At 38.6% G+C, this 25,042-nt stretch overlaps 1 protein-coding gene across 5 annotated transcripts in view; it reads left to right on the top strand.

Annotated features, from left to right (window-relative positions):
* The window catches only part of LOC108695592 (piezo-type mechanosensitive ion channel component 2), a 246,704-nt gene that overhangs the window by 127,121 nt on the left and 94,541 nt on the right, over window positions 1-25,042 (top strand). For all 5 annotated transcript variants that reach the window (XM_041567810.1, XM_018224178.2, XM_041567809.1 and 2 more), the window contains exons 4-7: window positions 2,489-2,531; window positions 13,605-13,767; window positions 22,078-22,288; window positions 22,411-22,624. In XM_041567810.1, the coding sequence (XP_041423744.1) occupies window positions 2,489-2,531; window positions 13,605-13,767; window positions 22,078-22,288; window positions 22,411-22,624 (631 nt within the window). The remainder of the gene's footprint in view (window positions 1-2,488; window positions 2,532-13,604; window positions 13,768-22,077; window positions 22,289-22,410; window positions 22,625-25,042) is intronic.

Here is a 25,042-nt window from a genome sequence, read left to right as displayed (position 1 = left end):
TTTAATGTTTACATGATTTTCTAGTAGACTTAAGATATGAAGATCCAAATTACAGAAAGATTCATTATCCAGAAAACCCCAGGTCCTGAGCATTCTGGATAACAGGTCCCATACGCGTGTGTGTGTGTGTATATATATATATATATATATAATATAATAACCGCCAGACTGGTGCACTCAAAACAACTCACAACTGCCTGGGTGCTGGTCAAACCATTAGTACATGATAAGTAAACAACCGGCACTCCAAGGACAGTGATCAAATAAAATGCTACTTTATTCCCAATGTTTCGGCACCTTCACTGGGGCCGTCTTCAGGAGAGTGAACTCAACACACTAGTGAAATCAATTTCAAAATCACAGGTCTGACATCATCAGTTAGTCATATTACATGTGAAATTTAACATATACCCGTGCGCACGTAATATGAAGACACTCCCCCGCTGCCATCGGAGCGGATACCGAGCCATTCTGGTGCCGTATTGCTTCAGATACCTTTTCTATTGAGCCATTGCTCCATCTCAATATCAAGCTTCCTCCTTGGCCTCCAGGCCAGTGCTTACTGGTAATCACCCCAATAACATCGCTTGCCCCAGAAGGACACTCATGCTCTGGTAGGTTTCTGTATAATCCATGCCACTCTGTGTCTTACTAGTGTCACGTCCTGGTAGTCGCACTGAAGACTCGTTTTCCCTTACGGCTTCTTTCATCCAACCACACTGGTATGTTTAGCTGACTGGGGAACCTTAGACTACAATCCCCTCCTCAATGCCATCAGGGGTATGTGTTTATCTAGAAAAGAAAAAGTTAAAAACAAATGAACACCGTTCTCCGCTACAATGTATCTTCCAACCACCTTATATTGTTGCACATGTGTATCTTCTTGAAAGATGAACCTAGTTGCTAATGTCATATCAAAGTACTCAGTCAATTGTTATTTAGTAGTCACGGAGTTGTCTCTTATCATTCAAATTCATTGAGTGCCAGTAAAAGGTTTCTTATACACTCCACATATTCACCATAATAAAGAACTTGCAAGGTACCCTCCACTTATCCACCATAAGACCATAGTAGAAAACCTGCAAAATGATCAAATGGTTAATAAAATGGTGACATAGTGAGTGTCTCATTTAACCCACTAGGGGCCAATGTGTCAAGTTTAAAAATCCAATTAGACTCCCTCTGTATCAGCATCAGATCCCTATTACCCCCTCTCCAGGGGGTCGGCACATAGTCAATGATCATGTGGTGGAATTGGGGTAAGGTGTGTTTAAGTTTAAGCCAATGTCTAGCCACCGGTTGATCTGCTTTCCCCGTTGCTAGGGCGCTCCTAATCTCGCTCCTATGGTTGTTCATTCTTTCTCTGTATGTCTACTTTGCCTACGTAAATAATCCACAAGGGCACCAAGCCATGTATACTACGTGATCAGAGGTGCAAGAAACTCTATGTTTGATTTCAAACCTTCCGCCCGCCTTGGGTGTGAAAAATGAGGGCTCTGTAGCATGCCACTGCAAGTCAAAAAGCCAGCGAACTTGAAGCAACGTTCAGCGAACTTGAGGTACGTTCAACCAGGTCGTCTCTTTCTTAGGAGGTCCCATTATATCCTTTACCACCAATAGGTCGCTTAAATTTCGACCTCTCCTGTATGCCATAAGTGGTCTCTTATTGTCTGTAAAAGGTAAATTATGATCAGCATTGATGATTTCCCATCTTTCAGCCAGGGCCCTCTTTATCTCTACACTTTTATTTGTCCATTCAATAGAGAAAATTAGATCTGGGGGGGCTCTATGCTTTGTGCATTGATCAGGCTGTTCTTATCGGTGGGTTTCTTAAATAAAGTAGTTCCCAATCTATCTCCCTCCTTAAAGATAGTGAAGTCCAAATAATGTATACACTGCCTGTCATAAGTCAATGTGAGTCTGATAGGGAAATCCAATAAAAACTATAATGAAGATCAATTGAAAAGTTATTTAGAAATGTCCATTCTGTAACATCCTAAAAGTTAACTGAAAGGTGAACCACCCTCTAATCCTCTTCTATTTTCTAAATTTGTCAGTCTTTTTTTTTTGTTCTCTATGGTTTTTCTCCCCTTTGTCTTATTTCTTCCTTTTTAGTTACATTTATGCAGTTATTTCAGTTTTTTTCTCAGTGTATATTATAGTTGTCAAATGTGCCTCAGTTCTTTTAACTGCCTTGTCCTAAGCTGTAGACCTGTTTTTTTGTTTGTTTTTTTTTTAAAAAAAAAATGCAAAAAGCCCTAAATGTGTTAAATGAATACTAACATGCATAAAAAAGAATTTTCTATATTTGAATAACATTTTAGGAGAGACGGTGTTGTTATATGCAGTATGTGTATGGTAATATATGTCTCAGTTGTGGTGTTGTTTTTTAGTAGCTTTATAGCAGCACTGCAGAAAATTTCAAGTGTTCCATTTTGTGAATTAGTAAATATTAATACACTAACATAGGTTTTTTCTCTACATTTAGGTTCCACCTGGGAGAAAGCAATACGACAAATTGGTTTTGAGAGGTAAGACAACAATATTGTTATAGAAGAAAGTGTTAAAAAGTAACTAGAAAAAAATGTTTTGAAAGTGATGCAAATTACAAGAGTCTATATACCCAGCACAACAGATAATATATTACATTTTAACTTTGTTTTCATTGCTAGTGGTTGTGTCTCCGTAGAATAGATCTCATTCTTGTATATTCGTTTTGCTTCTCTAAGGGCTGTTACACACGGGCGGTTTTATCTGCAGGAGTAGACGCACTCAATTATTGTCAAGGGGCTGTACTCACACAGACGCATGTAAGAGCCAAACGCAGGTGGGAAGCAGCATGTTGCATTCCACCTGTGTTCAACATGCGTCTGTGTGAGTACAGCCCCCTTGACAATAGTTGAGTGCCTCTACTCCTGCACTCCTCTGCGGCTGAACGGAAGAAAGCGCAATGCAGGGGAGCGCAGGTAAAACCACCTGTGTGTAAGAGCCATAAGAAAAGCTCTTTAGCACTGACTCTTTAGCAGCCTGTTTTCAGCCTGCGTATTTGGGCTGATCTCAGTGTGTGACCGCACACAGGCTGATCTGATTCAAATCTATGGAGCAGGGGCACTGAGCAGATCTGCTTCTCTCAGCCTGCAAAATTACTCAGGCTGAATCATCATAATGAAAGGAATATGAGTGGTCATATCGCGGGATCCAACGGGATTTTTAGCCCTGTGCGATTGACATCTGCCTGACTTTCGGCCAGATATTGATCGGGGAAGGCCGTCGGAGGGCCCCATACATGGGTCAATAAGTGGCCAACTCGGTCTGTCGTCAGCTTTTATCGGCCCATGCATGGCCACCTTTAGCTTGCAAAGCTGTGTCTGATCTGGGTTGCAGTCACACGGAGCACATTTTGGTACAAAAAATCGGCACCATTTGTCGACTCAGGCCTACACAGTGTCTCCAGGCACAGACACAGTAGACACCAGATGTGAGTGGAGCACAGGCCGAGAAAAAGCCTAGTGTCACCTAAGCTTTAGGTCATTTGTAAAATCTGAGAGGAATGTGGATGGAGGGACTACTGGCTGTGAAATGTTTTCTTGAGAAATACAACAGGCATAAGCACAATTAGTTTATTTGCACCCTTCTTGTGCTATATCATCATAATTTTGCATTTGATAATAAATTATATATGCAAACCCAGGGAATGGCCAAGGAATAAGCAATGAGCTCCCACATATCCATTTGAGTTCCTAGGCTTTTGGGAGGACACAACAGTGTCTGTCTAGCAAGAATATCCTCAGAAATGGCTTGGTATAATTCAGTAAGTGGCACATCTAGTTAGTCTTTGAAAAGAAAGACTTCTGCTAGCATTGCGCCTCTATATGCCTTTGATTTTTTTTAATACCGTAGTTTTGGATTTTTTCCTCCTCTCTTCATACATTATGCAATATTTTTTCTCACTAGTTTAATGAACAGCACTCCCAGACCCCTGCATGGAATGCCCAGTCAATGAATGAACAGTTTGACATGATATAGCCATTCATAGGATGTTCAAGTAAAGCCTAGTATAATATAAATCAGAGCTGTCCAACTAGACAGCTCTAGCGATCGAGTGTTGGTATTTTTCCTGATAATACTGTGGGTGAGGCGCCGACCTCTCTAACCAGCACCAGGCAGTCGCACAAGGAGAGGAGGGGGAAAGAGGAACACAGAGGTTCATTGTTTATCAGTCTTGCCTTTTTAAATTAAATTGCACTACTGACATTTTGCATATTTAAAAATGTTATACTATTCACTGAATAGATATCTCGGCAATGTGCAGTTTTGCATTATTTCTATGGACTTCAACCCTATACAAATTAAGTTTGAGCCAAATTAAACCTGCTGATGTGCTATGTTAGCCTATGGGGACCTTCTACAACATTTTTCTAAGTCTTTAGCGGTTGAAGGAAAATCCTTTGATCGATCTCTGAAATCATTCGAATCGTACTTTGATCGTTCGATTGCCAAATTTGGTAAAAAATCCTTCGACTTCGACATTCGAAGTTGAAGTATTTTAATTCGAGTGTCGAATTTCGAAGTATTTTTTAGACCCTTGATAAATCTGCCCCTTAGTTTAGCATGGCTTTACAGTTTAGTAGTTTGCAGTAGAAAGAGGTGTTTATCCATTTTAGATTCACCTGAATTTGTACTTTCTGAAGATAAATATTATATAAAATATATTAATTCCGAAAATAGATTTTCATATAGGGGGTCTCTGTATGCCACAAAATTTTATACATGTTCCATAGACCTCTGTTCATATTTAGGTTGTTTTCTTTTGGTACCTAATGCTATGTGGGAGATAAGATGCTAGAAAGTTGAAGCTTCGAGGCGATTTTCAGCTATTTCATCAAAAACGACAATTTTTGGAAAGTATTGCAACTGGAGTATAAAGACATGGGACAAGATGTATGCACTAACTTCATTTTGGGGTCTATAAAAGCCAGATACTTTGGTAATCTTATGCACAATGGACATCAAACTGTTCAGTGGACCCCTGGCATTTATATTTAGGATGGTTTTTCTTGGTACCTAATGTTATGAGGGAGATAAGATGGGCGAAAATGGAAGCTTTGAGGCGATTTTAATCAAATCCGTAATTTTTGGCAAAGCATTGTGGCTCAGTAGTTTGGAGTAGAAAGAAATAATTACCCATTTTAGATTTGTTAGAATGCGTACACTCCAAAAATATATGGTTTGGGAGTTCAAATTTTTTGCGTCTTTACCCTTCAAAGAATGCAGTAAATTTGATGATTATTTAGTAGCTAAAGTGACTTCAAAAATATATGGTTTCCTGAGGTAAACCAACTGTTCTAGGATTTATTGGCTTTGAAATCCAAAGTACGACATATTCTACTGTTGGGAGTTTTTGATCTATAGAAGTCAGAAATCTTTATAAAACTATACATATCTGGTATTGGCACATTCAAAACACTTGAGGCTTTCCAAATCAGAAAGCTCAGGTTCTCCGGAAATAAATGTATAGTTCTCCTAGGTAAACTAAAAAGCCCCCCCCCCCCAGGAAATGCCCTTAAAATGAAAAAACACAAAATGTTAAAAAAGCATTTGGTACTGAGTGAAAATTAAATGCGATTTTTTTCCCTGGCACTTAAAGGGTTACATTTTCTTATATTAGGCAAAATTTCATGGTTAATTTAATTTAATTGTCATTCTCTTGTGTTCCACAGTAGCAGCTCAGTAAGCCAGGCAACTGTCTCTCTAAACTGTCTCTCTAAGTTGGTACATCTCTGAAGTAGCTTTGGGCCTTAATTTGCATGCTCTCTGAGCTTTACTAATTTTGTCAAACTACTGTAACTGCCACATTGAATAAATTAGTAGCTGGAGCACCTCTGAGAAATGTATCAGGGTTTATAAGAAATTAAGGAAAATTAAACTAATTCATTTTTTAAGTTTACATTTTGAAAAACAGTAAAAAAAAAATATAGCACTGAAAAAACATTGTGGTATACTATTTTTAAGTAAACTGCCCCTTGAATAGTTCTGTTAAAATATTTGTATAGTAAAGTCTGACAAAAAAGTTGATAAACAAATACCAATTTGTGAGTAACAACATGCATTCATGTTGTCTGGGAAGTATGCAAAGTTCTTCTTAGCTAACCAGGCTAAAAGAAAGCATCTGTGTCTGGAAACCGAACACAAAGAACGTACTGATGTACCGATGAAGGCCACGGTTACTTTACTAGGCGTTCTCTTCGGCCAGTATCCAGTATGGAATCCTACATCTCCATCCCTTATAATGACATCTAAAGGGATTTATTCACTTACTTTACTTAGTGACTTTGAAAAAATTGCGTTATTATATATAGTAAAAAATATATGACTATACAAACATTACTCCTGTAATGAAGCTTAGCTTAGTTATACTGTTTATAGAACCAAAAATAGTTGAATGAAATAGCTTTGACTCGGCCTTGCTCATTTTTGTGAAATTCTTAGATGAGGATGATCAACAGTGCAATGATGGCATCCCATCTCCCCTCTAATTCAGGTGAGATATATGGTGAATGCTTATTTGCTGTCCCATACAGTATATCTGTAAGCTTGATTTGAAATAAGTTGAATAATTTGGATAGGAAAGTTGGACTTTAATTAATTTATAGCATAAACACCAAAAACATATCAAAAGGCATGAGTTACATGAAGAAGAAAATGAACAGCACAATAGCAAAATGAGGTCCAACCAAAACCAAAACTTTCTTCAAACTTCAAGAAGGAACCGAAGGGCATGTACATTAGGTGAGACATGGGGCAATTGCAGTTAATTAGAAGGCTACATCTTGCTAGCCACATGTATAGCAGCTTTGTTCCTAACATTGATATGCTGTATCTGATGAGAACATTTGATCAAACATGATGCTCTGGTAGTTGGAGAAGTAGGTGTATGATGCTTTAATTCATCTTTAAGAGAGAAACACCATCCATATATTTAATTTTGACATGCTTGTTCTTTTATGAGCACTTTATGAATTGGTAGGCTGTTAAGCTGGCCAAACGTGCCAAAATGATTGAATAATCGTCCCCACAAGATAATGATAATATCTTTGCATGTATTGCCTTATATGACAATATCGATGGGGGCCATCACTACTATTTCTGGGACTACTTTCAAACAATTGTTGTCTGTCAATTAATGGCCAGAACATTGTCCCACTTTTTATTTTTCTGAGTCCTACAATTTAAATCTGAATGTTACTTTTAACTTGTTGCATTAAAACATACGAACGTTTGTCATATGACGAATAAAATTTGAATGTCTATGGCCAGCTTAAGTTAGAGCTAAATCTTGCAAACTCAACTAAACTGCAAAAGAACTGGAAAGAAATCTGAGCCTGAGGAGAATTGTCTGGTTCTGCTCCACGTAGCAAGTGAGGGCACCTAATATAAATTGTAATCAATTAGGGTTTATACATGGTTGGAACACACATATACAGTGGTGTGAAAAACTATTTGCCCCCTTCCTGATTTCTTATTCTTTTGCATGTTTGTCACACTTAAATATTTCTGCTCATAAAAAACCGTTAACTATTAGTCAAAGATAACATAATTGAACACAAAATGCAGTTTTTAAATGAAGGTTTACGTTATTAAGGGAGAAAAAAAACTCCAAATCTACATGGGCCTGTGTGAAAAAGTGATTGCCCCCCTTGTTAAAAAATAACTTAACTGTGGTTTATCACACCTGAGTTCAATTTCAAAGGTTATAAAGCCATTTCTAAAGATTTGGGACTCCAGCGAACCACAGTGAGAGCCATTATCCACAAATGGAAAAAACATGGAACAGTGGTGAACCTTCCCAGGAGTGGCCGGCCGACCGACCAAAATTACCCCAAGAGCACAGAGACAACTCATCCGAGAGGCCACAAAAGACCCCAGGCAACATCTAAAGAACTGCAGGCCTCACTTGCCTCAATTAAGGTCAGTGTTCACGACTCCACCATAAGAAAGAGACTGGGCAAAAACGGCCTGCATGGCAGATTTCCAAGGCACAAACCACTTTTAAGCAAAAAGAACATTAAGGCTCGTCTCAATTTTGCTAAAAAACATCTCAATGATTGCCAAGACTTTTGGGAAAATACCTTGTGGACCGACGAGACAAAAGTTGAACTTTTTGGAAGGTGCGCGTCCCGTTACATCTGGCGTAAAAGTAACACAGCATTTCAGAAAAAGAACATCATACCAACAGTAAAATATGGTGGTGGTAGTGTGATGGTCTGGGGTTGTTTTGCTGCTTCAGGACCTGGAAGACTTGCTGTGATAGATGGAACCATGAATTCTACTGTCTACCAAAAAATCCTGAAGGAGAATGTCCGGCCATCTGTTCGTCAACTCAAGCTGAAGCGATCTTGGGTGCTGCAGCAGGACAATGACCCAAAACACACCAGCAAATCCACCTCTGAATGGCTGAAGAAAAACAAAATGAAGACTTTGGAGTGGCCTAGTCAAAGTCCTGACCTGAATCCTATTGAGATGTTGTGGCATGACCTTAAAAAGGCGGTTCATGCTAGAAAACCCTCAAATAAAGCTGAATTACAACAATTCTGCAAAGATGAGTGGGCCAAAATTCCTCCAGAGCGCTGTAAAAGACTCGTTGCAAGTTATCGCAAACGCTTGATTGCAGTTATTGCTGCTAAGGGTGGCCCAACCAGTTATTAGGTTCAGGGGGCAATTACTTTTTCACACAGGTTTGGATTTCTTTTCTCCCTAAATAATAAAAACCCTCATTTAAAAACTGCATTTTGTGTTTACTTGTGTTATCTTTGACTAATAGTTAAATGTGTTTGATGATCAGAAACATTTTGTGTGACAAACATGCAAAAGAATAAGAAATCAGGGGCAAATAGTTTTTCACACCACTGTACATTATAGTTCTGCCACATGTAGAGTTTTGTTTCTGCTTCTGTAGCTTTCTAAAACAGGTTTTATTGTTTCCTACAGGCCCTTAAACTCCCAGAAATGTGTTAAAACTTTCATATTTCCACAGAATGGATGTAGTCTTTCTTTTTCTTCCATACTCCAATATTTTTGTCCCTCTTTACATTTTTCATTTGTTGGGAGGTGTGCCATTGAGCCAGCACCCTTTATTACTTGTAGAAAGTTAGATAACAGATTATATAAGATTATTACAAAAGTATTTAAGAACCCAACAGCCTGTATTTTTTGTTCAGCTTTAGTTCTTTATATAAAAAGATAGTTCAGCAATGGAGAAACAAAGCTAACCACCTGCAGAGCTTGAGTTAAGAGCTTGTTGGAAAATGATATATCTTCCCAAATTCTTATATGTTTTGCGCAATGCTCCAGTGTACCTTACAGCAAAAACATTTAGAGATATTAACAAAATCTGACTCCCTTCCTACAGTAAGCGACCCCGGGTATCAATACCTAGACGACCTCCTTATAGACTCTGTCACGTAAACCAACTAGCACACACAGGGAAATACCACACCTTTAAGAGGGGTTTACACACGAGTTTATTTCAGATATAAAACAAGCGGTAGATCAGGAACACGGCATTGGCATGTGAACTCCCCCAAGTCCAAAACACTCCTGGTCCGAAAAGAGCTTCCCTTGGAGCAATCCACTCCAAGATGCACACGCCCTCCAGGCAAATCCAAACACAAAGTCAGGGAGTTCCTTTGGGCAATTTCAAAGGGGTAAGGAGCAAAGTGCCTTTGGGTAAATCCACAGAATAACCATACCTCAAGGGGATCCAGGTATAAACAGTCCTCTGGGAGGTAGGGAAATCCAAACTGTTGGAGGGAGTCTTCCTGCCTCAGCTAGGATAAACTCCAAGGAACCGCAGAGGAGGGTGCCCTGCCGCAGCCAGGTTACACCCCAGACGAACAACAACAACTCTCTAGCCCTCCCCTCTGGTATATCTGGCCTTTTCCCCACCCCCTAGGGTTGATTGGCTGGGAGGTCAGCCTTGCTTCTGGTTAACCCCACCCAAGCAGGTCTGATTGGCAGGGGCCCTGCTGCATCATTAGGGGAGGGGGAAATACCTTGGAGGGGTTTGTCCAGCTCTTCTGGATGGCAATCCTGGGAGCTCCTTTGTTTAAAGCTTTTTGGCGGGAAAGTAGAACAAAGAAGAAACACCATCTTGGATTAGATGTGTACTAGTCAGTTAGCTATGGATAAAATGGGACCAGTAGAAAGGGATTTTGGTCACACTCAGTATTTGTCACAGACTCCACCTTCTTTCCCTACAAATAACTCTCTCTTAAATGCCAGAATGATAAACCTAATTTTTATAGATATTTCCAGCTCCGACACGCATTCCAGGCACAATTTAACACGTTGACTCCACCCATACATCTCCTAACCATAGACATACTCTGCATGAACCTGACACCCCTAAACTAGTTTCACAACTATATCAAACCATTCTAGCCACAGGAGCCAAGCCATTTGAAACATCAAAAGTTAGTTGGCTAATGGATATTCCTCAATTAACCCAAGAGTACTGGGAGGAAGCCACCGACAACAGCTATAACTATTTAATCTCAACAAGGGATAGGATGGTCCAATACAAGATAATCCACCAATTGTATATAACCCCAAGCAAGTTGCATGCCATGAGAAGGCAACCTGACCCCTCTTGCCCCCGGTGCAATAACTCCCCAGCAAATTTCTACCACATGATGGTCCTGCCCCCCAATAACAAGATATTGGACTAAAATTCTCAGGGTACTAACTGCGCACTGACCTCCCAACAATAGTCTCTCCGCTTATATGCCTCCTGGGAGTACTAGATGATATTATAATGTCCAAATATGCTAGAAATAGATACCGCTCACTATTATTCTACGCAAGGAAAAACATAGTCATGCACTGGATGGGCGAAATATTGTTTATATGCTACTGATGTATCATTTAATGTTGCTTCCAATTATTATACACCGCTAACTGTAATGCTCTTGGCTGAATGTATGTTATTAAAATGAATTAAAAAAAGTTACCGTTAAAAAAAAGCTTGTTGGAGCCTAATCTCCTCCGTTGTTACGGCCTTTGTCCCAACTATTCCCATTGTATTCTTGGGAGTGATCTGCTTGCTCTCTAATTACAGAAAACATTTATCTTTGCTCAAGGTAGTGTGCTGCTCTGAATCTGTAGGGAAATCATCCACCACCAAGGGGCCCATTTACTTAGCTTGAGTGAAGGAATACAGGAAAGAAACTTCGAATTTCGAATGTTTTTTTTGGCTTAGTACTTCGACCATCGAATGGGCTACTTCGACCTTCAACTTTGACCTTCGACTTCGAATCGAACGATTCGAACTAAAAATCGTTCAACTATTCGACCATTCGATAGTCTAAGTACTGTCTCTTTAAAAAATACTTCAACCCCCTAGTTCGCCACCTAAAACCTACCGAGGCCAATGTTCGATCAATGGATTAAAATCCGAGCGATTATTCCTTCATTCGATCGTAGGAATAGCGCTAAATCCTTCGACTTCGATATTTGAGGTTGGAGGATTTCTATTCGGCAGTCGAATATTGAGGTTTAATTAACCCTCGATATTCGACCATAAGTAAATTTGCCCCCAAGTGTTTGAAATGTCTCCATATAAATGAGAGCCACACAGATTTTATAACTATTCAGGGACTTTTACATTCCACTCTTTGTCAACAAGCTACTGACAAAATAAAGGAAAACTTCTCAGTCAGTTCATCATACATTGAAACTGTTCCTGTAAAATAGATATGATAAATCATTCCAAGCATGATGCTATTAGAAATCTATTGTAATGATGCCTAAAACAGCATTTGGTCAGTGTTTTGACAGGAAAAATATGTCATTTCCTTATTCTCTTTCCCATCACAGAAGATATGCAGTATCATATATGCACCTACATATATCCTGCTCTGCATTCCCATGGGATGTGCCAAAACTAGAATTTGATGATCATTTTCAAGAACTCAAAGTGCTGATTCCTTTTTATGTGCAGTGACATCTTTATTATATACTAAGATCACTTTTGTTATTTTAGGTGTTATTTCAATGGAGTATAACAACAAGCTTTTGAGAGAGGAATATTTTTATGAAAAGCGAATCAGTTATTTTCTACTATAGTATATATTACTATAGTATAACAGACTGAAACAGATTTTGCAGTTCAAGTGCTGTATTGTTTTTATAGTTTTTCATTTGTAGTATCAGTGATTTGCAGGGGTCAGACTGGTATAGTGGGACACCAAGAAAAACCCCTGTGGGACCCGCTGGCCCAGACCTTATCCCCACTGGTGCTCGCCCAAGCCACTCATCTCCCTTCCCTGACACGCTAAAGGTACAGTGGGTTTTATTTATGCGTGCTCGGGGGAGGGTGGGTTGCAGCGGCCCCTGTAGGAGGTTGCGGGTGCCCCTTGGGAGGTGCAGGGGCTCCTGGGGCAGCAGCCCCGGTGGGCCCTGCACCCACCAGTCCAACCCTGTGCAGAGTCTGGAACTATAGTGCCTGACAAGTGATAAAAAAACAAGCGATTATATATTTACTTGTATTGTGTATCAGAGTTTTGATAATCCATATTCCTTAAATGCTCCCAAAAAGCCCTACTGGAATAAATACAGGCATTTTCAAATAAAAATAATTGTAGACCAAAGACTATGTATTACTTGGGCTAATCAAACACAATTACTTCTTAGTTTTTGTATATTTTTAGGATTTATAAGTATTAAGAATTAAAACATAGCCAGAGTAAATGCAAACATTCTGGAGGCAGCATTATGTATCTGAAATAATTAATAGGGGTAGTTCACCTTTAAAATAACTTTTTATAGAATTTAGACAGTGATTCCAGACAATTTGCAATTGGTTGTTATTTAAAGGAGAAGGAAAGGTTAAAACTAAGTAAGCCTTATCAGAAAGGTCCCCCTAAATATACCAGTAAACCCCCAAAGTAGTGCTGCTCTGAGTCCCCTGTCAAAAGAAACACAGCATTTCTTTCCTTCTATTGTGTACACGTGGGCTTCTGTATCAGACTTCCTGCCTTCAGCTTAAACCTCATTGCCCTGGGCAAGAGCATGCTCAGTTTGCTCCTCTTCCCCCTCCCCTCCCTTCTCTGCTGTAATCTGAGCCCAGAGCAGGGAGAGACTCAAGCAGGAAGTGATGTCACACCATGTTAATACTGCAGCTCCTATCCTAAACAAACAGAGAGCTTCTAGAGCTTTTTACTCAGGTATGGTATGGTAAAACATTCTACAGAATAAATATAGCATTCTAGCTTGCTCTATTGCAGCTAATCTATTGGCGATAAAATGCCTCTGTAGCTTTCCTTCTCCTTTAAGAACGTCTGTATTTCTTTTTTAATTATTTAGCTTTTTGTTCAGCAGCTCTCTTGGAATTTCAGCTGCTATCTGGCTGCTAGGCTCCAGTTTATTGTAGTAACCATGCAAAATATAAATAGAGAGGGCCTAAATTGAAAAATAGGTAACACACAAAAAGTAGTATGCGTCTGGCTGCCCCCACTTTTGAAATCTGAAAAGAGTACAAGTGAACTAGCCCTTTAAACAGACGTGTTACATGTGATAACTAATAATGATCTTTTCTGTATTTATAGTGTAAAAGGTGCAGACGCTGGTAATGGAATCCGGGTGTTTGCACCAGATATCGGAATGTTTATTGCAAGTCTGGCTACCTTGTTGGTTTGCAGAAAACTAGTTCAGAAAACAGTTACTGAAGAGGATGCACAATACAATCCACAGTTTGTAAATGAAGAAATGGTATGTATGCTTTCCTGTTAAAATATGTCCTGAAATGTGTGACTGTGGCCATGGATACAGTTGGTAGGGTTGACATCTCAATCATTACAATGTAGAATGAATTGTTGTCTAGTTCTTCATCTGTAACACGATCTCAAAGGAAAATGAAATAAAATGTGAACTGTTTGCTACTGGTCTAATCACCATTAGCAACCAATCAACAGTAGGCATTTACTGGTCATGTGTTTAAACACAAACATCTTAGTGGTTGCTGTGGGTTACTTCATTTGGGCAATCTTAGAGGCCTATTTATCGAAATTCAAATTTGTGTAGTTTTAAAGTTTTTTTCACCAACAACTAAACACACATTAGGGGGCACATTTACTTAGCTCGAGTGAAGGATTAGAATAAAAAATACTTTGAATTTTGAAGTATTTTTTTGGCTACTTCGACCATCGAATTGGCTACTTCGACTACGACTTTGAATCAAACGATTCAAACTAAAAATCATTCGACTATTCGACCATTCGATAGTCGAAGTACTGTCTCTTTAAAAAAAACTTTGACCACCTACTTCGCCACCTAAAACCTACGGAGCACCAATGTTAGCCTATGGGGAAGGTCTCCATAGGCTTTCTAGCCAATTTCTGATCGAAGGAAAATTGTTCGATCGATGGATTAAAATCCTTTGAATCGTTCAATTCGAAGGATTTAATCGTTCGATCGAACGATTATTCCTTCGATCGTTCGATCGAACGAATAACGGTAAATCCTTCGACTTCGATATTCGTAGTCGAAGGATTTAACTTCAACGGTCAAATATCGAGGGTTTACTAACCCTCGATATTTGACCCTAAGTAAATGTGCCCCTAAGAATGCAAAATCCTCTTTTATGCCTTATTTTTGTGTGCTTACAAGTGAAACAAACCTCTGAAAAACTGCTAAATATTTTACAAGGCTACTTTATGACAGCTACAGCTTTTACATGCTGTTGTTTTACATTAGAGGTTTTCATGGTTTTTACCCATAATACTTATCAAAATGTTCATAAATTGACACCTTTGTGTCTTATTACAAATGGGTATAAATATTAAACAAATAAAAATATACATTTAAATATATTTTATCATATGTGTGAAAACTGATTTAGAAAGCTCTGTTTTCCAAGTGCAAGGAATACTTGCGCGGCACATGAAAGCACATTTTTCCTCCTTTTGCTGGTACATTTTGACAGCTATAGGAATTTGATTTTGACAGCTACAGTCAGTTTTGTCCTCTTATACAAATCTTTAACTTATATGGATTTATTTTTAGTTATAGGTAAGTGGTAAGACTTGGCAAGTAACAACCAGGAAGAATGGTTTGTATGTTAGGTAGACAGTTCTATGGTGTTGTAGGTGTGCGTCAACCCTGCCTTTTACTCTATAGCTGTTTGACTATTCCTGCTGCGCTACAGTGGTCTCCTTCTGGTAGGGTTGCCACCAGCCCAGTTTTCAGAAGGGCTGCCTGGGTCAAATAAGAAAACCGGACAGGACCCCCCTCAATTGATATGGTGGTCAGCCAATCAATGATCGCCACATCATAGACCCACTCCTGTGACATCACTTGCCCCACCCATGATGATGAGGCCTGGCCTATTTTGTCACTAATCTGCCCCCGTGATGTCACCAGCCCACCCCTTGCACAGGTCACAGGCAGATGTTAAGGTGGCAACTAGGGATGCACCGAATCCACTATTTTGGATTCGGCCGAACCCCGAATCCTTTGCGAAAGATTCGCTGAATACCGAACCGAATCATAATTTGCATATGCAAATTAGAGGTGGGAAGGGGAAACATTTTTTACTTCCTTGTTTTGTGACGAAAAGTCAAGCGGTTTCCCTCCCTGCCCCTAATTTACATATGCAAATTAGGATTTCTGTTCAGCCGGGCAGAAGGATTCGGCATCCCTAGTGGCAACCCTACCATCTGGGAGTGGAGGTAGTAAAGGTTAAAACAAACCTCTTGTGCACTCAGAACTTTATAATGGCATTTTTCATACATTTTTAATACAAAACTTATTTATGTAGCTTATGCCAACAGATGTACAGTATACTATCTCCTTTAAATTGAGTACAGGAAAACATAGTTCAATGCAGGATTTTGCTGGAGGAGTTAACTGATTGTAAAAGAAAACTTGCTTTCCCTTGACATAATTCCTTTAACAGGAAGGACATGTCCCCAAAACATTGCATTATATAGTGAATAAATTACCCCCTCTTGAAGAATATAAGGATATTATAAGTTACTGAGGAGTTTCATGACCATATAAAAACACGAGGCCGAAGGCCGAGTGTTTTTATACAGGTCATGGAACTACGAGGTAACTTCTAATATCCTCATATTGTACAACTGGGGATTTCAGTGAGCCATGTGACATAAATGACATCAGAACTCACCGTTTATAACTGATGACATCAGAACTCACCGTTTATAAGGATATAATTTACAGGATATTCGTGGCTTTTGTGTACACAAGAGCCATGAATATCCTGTAAATTATATCCTTAAAAACGGTGCTTAGTGATGTTATCGGTTATAATCGTAGTTATCGGAGTCCCATGACCGGTTATAATCGTAGCTTATCGAGTTTTTATATAATCATGGAACTCCTCAGTAACTTGTAATATCCTTATATTTTACAACAGAGGGTAATTTATTCACTATATAAACACACAGGATTTATCCCCCAATTTGCTTCATTGTGCGGCTATAATCATGATGGCAGGGCACGCCATTGGGTTTCTTCTAATGGACTGCCACTGCCCCCAATAACACCCTTCTCTGCAGTAAAATTTGCAACGAGGCACAGTTTTAAATGTTTTGCCTAACGATGTACATATATAAGTGCCATATTTTTCTTTCTGTAATTCTCCTTTTCCCTATTGAAATTCAATAAAGAAAAAATTTGCAACTAGGATTTTCAACCATTGAAATTTTGCAGTTGTGCAACATGCTGAACAGAGTTATGGCAAAATTATAAAGGAAGTCTATCCTAAAATTGAAAATGTAATTCTTCTTCATATTGGGAAATTCCTAATTAGAAATATGTTATTTTCTAGTGCAGCAAAACTTGTCTGTATATTAAAAGATATCTTTTATCATCGCCATCTCATTAAAACACATGAAGTGGAACCTTAGGCTTAACACGTTTTATGGCATCTAGCCACTTTCTTAGAAGCAAGCTCAGAGAAGCATCAGGAGACGCAGCTCAGCCCCAGGGCCTAAATGCAGACTGTGCCTCCTGCCACACCCTACCTTACGTGTCAAGCTAGGGGTGAATAGAGGGTGGGTTGGGGGACACCAATGTCCCTCCCCATGCCACTGCTGGTTCAAAAGGCTTCGCATCAGGTTTCTGAACTCTAAATAGGGGGCACAGAGTCCTGCAGCTATTTGCACACAGCCAAATGCCACTTGCAAAGTGCAAGAAAAGGGCAGATTGTGTACTTTGTTGGCACTTTGCATGCTGCATTCAACTTCACAAATGAGGCATTTAATGTGTAACAGCTTTGTATATAGGATGGCTGAAATGATATCTAAACAAATTCTTGTTTTGTTCCATTTTCAGTTTTTTTTACATCCCTAAAGAGCTACAGTATGTTCTTCAGTAGAATGACTTGTAATCCCCAGTAAAACAGTGGCACTACATAGTTACAGATCATTTCTGGTGCCTCAGAAACAGAAGATAAAGCTTAAAATATTATACATATATATGTCTAATTGTAAAGGTTGACTTCTAGTACGATCTTTGTGAAAATCGCTGACCAAACAATCTGCATAGCACTGTAGAGATGCAGGTCCAGAAAGGTTGTTCCAGTAGATTTTCAGAACTTGGTCATCAGTTAAATAAGTTTTTCCTCTTTGCATTGGCTTCAGAAGTTGCTTTTTGTAAATTCTACTTTACCATTTCATATTTAGAAAAATAAGTTCCTGACATGTGACCAAAAAAAAAATTAGTCTCCCGCCAACAAGATCTGCAATATATTTTACACCTGTGGTGTAGCTTTTTCTTTTAAATGTGTATCACACTTAGGGGCAGATTTATCAAGGGTCGACACTTCGAGTATATGGGAGTTTCTAAAAACTTCCATCAACTCCCATCAACTTGAAATTAGAAAAAAATGACCAAAATTTATTTTAAAAAAAATGTTTTTTTAAATACGGGTGAATAGGATCAAGCTGCAAACTCGAATCGAATTTGATAAAAATTTAAAGTTAAAAAGTCCACCAAACAACTCCAAATTGATTGTAGGAGGTCCCCATAGGCTAAAACACCAATTCGGCAGGTTTTAGATGGTGAATAGTTGAATTCCTAAAGGGACAGTACATAAATGTCAAATTCGACCCTTGATAAATCTGCCCCTTAGGGTATGAAGAAGACGACGACGTTGCGGATTAATGTATTATTAAAAGACTACAAAAAGTAGATTGCTCGTAAACTATTGATTTGCTTTTAGATTTGATTCTTGTTCCTCCTCCTATTTCAGTGCCTATGTTCAGTAAAACTTGTCGGCTATTTATTCTCTTTCATTGGAACAATTATGCTCTCATCTGATACTCACTGAAGGGCTCATGTAATGGATTACACTTACACGACTTCTAGTCATTTCTTATTTTCCTCTATGATGACAAAATATTATAAAAATGCTAGGAACAATCTTACAAACCTTGATTTTCTAAATTTGGTTCATACTTTACAAACATGACACTGTTATATTTTCTGCGATTAGCAAAGAATTTTTTTAAAATGTCAAAGTGTGTTCATACAGAGTAATTATAGTTTTCTGTGATCACAAAAGAATGAAACTCATGAAAGGGTTCAGTAAACCTGCTCACACAACGCAATAGATGCAGAGATTTGTTATTGTCGCAATGAGGTGTATTTAGAGAAAAGATAACCAAAGTAGATTTTTCCTTTTTCTATGTGGTCATGAACAAAATCCATTTTGTAATATTCCTACACTGTGCCTGCATGATTTCCTGTGCAATTTATATAAACCATATGTGCATAACAATTTTCATGTGTGACTGTTTGACCATACACATTTTTCTTTGTTAATTGTACTTTCAACCCTTTCCATGGTTAGCTTCAATTGACTTGCCTTGGCCGTAGCCCTGTTCATCAACCATAACAAATTGAAAACATTTTTTTGCTGAGAAGTGGAACAGTAGTGAATTTGCTCTAGTGAGAAAACTTAAACTCCATTTAAATAGGCCAATGTTCAGTCAATTCTCATATGACTTTATCTCCCTACATCTGAAAAATGTAAAGAGGGACAAAAACATCATAGGGTAACACAGTGACATCTTTCAATTGTATATGGTACAATAATCCATATTTACAATACATAGAAACTGCCACTTTGTTACCCTTTAAGTACCTCACAGCCTCACTGATTAGCATATCTGACGAAGAGGCATGTCTTTAAAACTATACATTTTTGTGCACTAAATGAACACACAGGCTTTTCTGCATAGTTACATAGTTAGATCAGGTTGAAAAACATCCAAAGTCCATCAAGTTCAACCCCTCCAAATGAAACCCAGCATTCATACACACGCACACTGACCCCTCCATACACTTACATAAATTATATATACTCATACACTAACTATATATTTTAGTATCACAATAGCCTATGGTATTATGCTTATCCAAGAAATCATCCAAGCCCCTCTTAAAGGCATTAACTGAATCAGCCATCACAACATCACCCGGCAGTGCATTCCACAACCTCACTGTCCTGACTGTGAAGAACCACCAACACTGCTTCAAATGAGTTTTTTTTCCACTATTCTGAAAGGGGTGGCCTATGGTACGGTGATCCTCTTTATGGGTAAAAAGGTCCCCTGCTATTTGTTTATAATGTCCTCTAATGTAACATAGTAACCTTTTATTTATTTATTTTGTTTTTTTTATCTGCCTAACTGCTAGTTGATCCAGAGGAAGGCAAAAAAAAACCCCATCTGAAGCCTCTCCAATTTGCCTCACATGGGGAAAAATTCCTTCCTGACTCCAAAATGGCAATGGGACTAGTCTCTGGATCAACTTGTACTATGAGCTATCTCCCATAACCCTGTATTCCCTACACTTGTAAAGTGTTATCATGTCCCCTCTCAAGTGTCTTTTTTCCAGAGAAAACAACCCAACCAGTCTACCCTCATAATTTAAGTCTTCCATCCCTCTAACCAGTTTAGTTGCACTTAGTCTCTGCACTCTCTCCAGCTCCTTTATATCCCTCTTAAGGACTGGAGCCCAAAACTATACCAGATGAGTATAGGTCCCTTACCAGGGACCTATAAAGGGGCAAAATTAGGTTTTCATCTCTTCAGTTAATGCCCCTTTTATACAAGACAGAATTTTATTTGCTTTAGTAGCCACAGAATGACACTGCTCAGAATTAGACAACTTGTTATCCACAAACCACCCCTAGATCCTTCTCAATTAAGGAAACTCCCAACACACTGCCATTTAGTGTATAACTGGTATTTATATTATTTTTGCAGAAGTGCATAACCTTGCATTTATCAACATTGAACCTCATTTTCCAGTTTGCTGCCCAGTTTTCCAATGTAGTCAAATCACTCTGCAAAGTGGCAGCATCCTGCATGGAACCTATAGTTCTGCATACTTTGCACACTGCACATGTGCCAGGTTTTGCCGTTCTTTGAAGACATAAAACCAGAAAACAGAATTTCTGTAGAACATTTGAACACATACAAAATATAAAATAAATCAGATGCAAAATAAAAATAATAATTATTATTATTATAATATTACTAGCCATTTAACTAAACATTATTTATAGTATTAAAATAAAACATATAGGGGCATATTTATCAAAGGTCGAGGTGAAGTTTCGAAGTGAAAAACTTCGAATTTCAAGCTATTTTTTGTGTACTTCGACTAGGAAATAATCATACTTCGATTTGAATTTGAAAAACTTTGAAATTCGAAGGTTGAAGTACTGTCTCTTTAAAACTTCGACTTTGACCATTCGCCACCTAAAAGCTGCCGAAGTGCTGCCTATGGGGGACCTCCTACAACCTATATGGAGGCAATTGTGGCAGTTTGGGAGATCGAAGGTCGAAGTTAAAAAAACTTTGAATCTAAGTATGATCATACGATTCGAAGTACAATCGTACGATTCGACCCACTTCGACCCCAAAAAAACTTCGACGTCATTAAGCACTCTAGTTTTGGTATTCTGAATAATAATTTTACACTAAAGTGTATTCATGAAATAAATGAAGTAATTACTTTGTAAATCTGGTGTTTCCTTAACAGACATTTAACTTCATTATATTTTGTTCTACAGCAGGCATGTCCAAAGTCAGGCCTGGGGGCCAATTGCGGCCCATTTTCAAATTTACATCGGCCCTCAGCCTCCGTCATGAAATTAATAATAATGCGGCCCTCAAGCACAGTGCGATCAGGAAACGCGTAGCCATAGCAGTAATATTAAGGCACATTAGTGAAATGATCTGCCACTTGTTCTATACTGCTGCCTGTGTGCTGAAGGTGTTAGCAATAGACATGTACTGGCACGTAGTGACGCACCACTCTCACATACTTCATTAGGACTGATGGTGTCAATAGACGTACTGACGTGCCAGTACAGTAAAGAATTATGCAAGAGCAACCATCTCAGGGGGAAGCCAGGTTGGGAGAGCTCCGAATACCATGCTAAGGTTTGCTGGATGTGAAACATGAGTGAAATGTTCTGCCACTTGGTCTATACTGCTGCCTGTGTCTATACTGCTGCCATGTACTGGAACGTAGTAACGCCATACTTCTTTAGTTTACTGTACTGGTACGTCAGTACGTCTACTGACACCTTCAGCCCTAAAGTATGTCAGAGCGGCGTGTCACTACGTGCCATTACATGTCTATTGCTAACACCTTCAGCACACAGGCAGCAGTATAGACCAAGTGGCAGATCATTTCACTAATATGCCCAAGTATTACTGCTACGGCTACGTGATTCCTTGTTTAAATTATTTTAATGGTTCAAAGAATGTCAGGCTGAATGGTCAGCCCCCACACATTTTCACCTCGCCAGATCTGGCCCTCGTTACAAAAACTTTGGACACCCCTGTTCTACAGTTTCAATGTACTCTACTTATGCAAATTCCCCCCACTAGTGGGATTTTAAATAAGAGAAACTAGTGTTGGTTTTGTGTGCATCCAAATTAAATGTCATTGTTTTTAGACCATCTCTTTTGTAGAACTGCAGGAACCTGTAGTTTTAGAAAAGTGGTTGCAATTCATATTATATTTCTTTCAATTTAGACAGAAGTAGGAAAGGTGGACCTTGATGATGCAATAATGTATGAGGAAGACTTTGATGGAGAAGATGATGGATTTGAGGCAGCTGAAGAAAGCACAAAATTAAAAATTCTTCGCAGAATTGCTTCATTTGCATCAGTACTTAAAGAACTTATTGGCAACATTATAACCACCGCTGGGAAAGTAGTTATTACAATTTTACTTGGTTTAACAGGTTAGTACAGCATAGAACTTCTTAAACCTTTACTCTCAAAACCTTCATGGATGATAATATATGTAAAAGTTTGTTGATGCGATAATTATATTGACAATTTCCCTTGTCGTTTTTTCCCCCAGGCATGATGTTGCCGTCTTTGACCTCAGCTGTGTATTTCTTTGTATTTTTGGGGCTATGCACATGGTGGTCCTGTTGCCGAGTATTTGATCCGCTGATATTCAGCTGTCTATGTGTATTAATGGCTATATTTAGTGCAGGGCACTTAATTGGACTTTATCTGTATCAGTTGCAGTTTTTCCAAGAGATTATTCCACCAAATGATTTCTATGCCAGGTAAGTGTCTTAAATGCATTATATAACAGCAGATTGATAGGATGGATGACAGAAATAATATATACAGATTGGAGGAGATTGCAAGAAACTGATTCAAGTGAAACATGACCAGGCTCTCTGCTTGCTCCTGCTACTTTGCAGACTTCATAAAGAAAGGGTAATTTTGTTTTTTTTTTAAAAATGGCTGAAAAATATCCATGGCACACCCAAAATTTAAAGAAAATAATCGGCCAGATTAATTTTGATAAGAAAACTATATCTCATGTTTTTTCACTTGAGAACTCCATTAAAGTCTATGGAAAACAAAGAATTGAATTAGGAGATAAGGTAGTGTATCTGATTTAAGTTTTATTAAACAGAAATTTCAATATGAAAATATTTTTTACAAGTCAAATCTAAACTTTGTTGCAGAATTATGTTACTCGTTGGCAAGTTTATATTAGTGTTTATTGTTTTAGCTAGTAAAGTATTAAGAAAAGTAATTCTATGGTTATGTTGGTGTAATTTTGCTGGGTTGGGTTGCCATGCAGAAGGTCAAACTTCTAGCTCACTCTACTACTACAAACTGCTCCAAACTGAACCAGAACAATCTGTTTGAGCTTTTCCATGATATCATGGAAAATACTAATGAATATATGTGCCCTATATTACTGGGTTACGCTGATCATAGTTGTATGCTTAAGGGTCAGGCCATACAGGGCGTTTTAGGGAGATTTGGTCGCCTGGCGACTAATCGCCTCCTTCGGGCCACTTCGGGCCACTTCGGAAAACGAACCTCCGCGTGTGATTAGCGCCGGCGGTTTTTCATTTTAGCCGGCACAGAGTCAGGGAAGGCGTTTGGGGAGATTGGTCACCACAAAAACGAGGCGATTAGTCGCCAGGCGACCAAATCTCCCCAAAACGGCCTGTGTGGCCTGACCCTTACACTGCCCTCATTGTTACACCCACTCTTGGCGAGTTCAGGAATGGAACTAATTACAATTATAAGAGCTTAAATTGATAGTGCCTAAGCTGTTAAAAATGTATTTTGATGAAAGCCCCAAAAAACACTCCTTATTTTATGCTAAATAGTTATTTGCTTGGACATATAGTTTTTCAACATTTGCCTTCAGTAATATAAACAATACTGGAATAATCCTGGAATAAAAAAAAATCCTGTAAAATATTCATCTTGTTGAGGATGAATAAAAGATTTCCCCACAGAGGATTTGTGGTTAAGAAAAGGGGGAAAAAACAGGAGATTCACACGCACACACTATGTGACCCAACCAAATCTTTAATCTGAGTTTTAGTCATACAAGTGAATCAAGTCATAATCTAATGTTTGGATTAGGTTCAAATCTTTTTAGTAAAAATTTGCTAGAATTATTAGTCATTCTCTCAGAAGCACTCACAGATTTACTTCATGGGTCACCAAGTGTGTCTCATCTTTAACAGAAGCTTCTGTGTGTAAGGAAGGGGCGATCAAGGAGATTTCCACATTCTGCTCATGTGCCCCCTTTTTTTCACTCACCCCTCATTGAAGCCCACTACATGTCTTGCAGCGATTGCTATCATGTGTATCACTTTGCTTTCCAGTACGCAGTACAGAGTGTTGCTCCTGACAGTAAATTCTATCTTTCTGGACCCTAGTTGAGCAGCACAGACACAATGGTACTGTGCACTAGATGTACTTGCTTCTGACAACATTGGTGGCAAAGAAGGTTGGCAGGGTTCATCGTTCCCCACCTATATATGGGATCACATAGCTGTCAGATCCCAAAAGAACAGCTGGCCTGAGCTATGAGCTTGATGACCAAAGTATTAGTTTTATTTATTTAGATTTTGTTCATTTTCTATTGCAGGAAGACATTTCATTGCAGAAAACGTACCCCAAAGCATTAAAGGATCAGTAACACCAAAAAACAAAAGTGTTTTAAAGAAATGACAATATAGTATAGTTTTGCTCTGCACTGGTAAAACTGGTGTGTTTGCTTCAGAAATTCTACTAGAAATTGTTTATATAAGCAAGCTGCTGTGTAGCCATGGGGGCAGCCATCCAAGCACAGGATACACAGATAAATTCTGAAGAATCCCATTGTGTACTACAGAGCTTATCTGCTGTGCAATCTGTGCCTTTTCTCCTATTTCAGCTTTGAATGGCTGCCCCCATGGCTACACAGCAGTTTATTTACAGTATATAAACTATAGTAGAGTTTCTGAAGCAAACACACCAGTTGTACCAATGCAGGACAACACTACATTATATTGTCTTTCCTTTAAAATACTTTTTTTTGGTGTTACTGTTCCTTTAAGAGTAATTTTTGGATCCCAACTCATAGATTAAACCCTAGGTTACAGATCTGGGGCAAACATTATATTCACAATCAGTTCTGTGCATTATGGTTTCATGCAGTTATATATGTAAACATCCTTTTT

This window comes from Xenopus laevis, chromosome 6S, assembly GCF_017654675.1.
Source record: "Xenopus laevis strain J_2021 chromosome 6S, Xenopus_laevis_v10.1, whole genome shotgun sequence".
Lineage (NCBI taxonomy): Eukaryota > Metazoa > Chordata > Amphibia > Anura > Pipidae > Xenopus > Xenopus laevis.
Note: the sequence above shows the minus strand (reverse complement) of the source record. Positions and strands in the feature narration are given on the sequence as shown.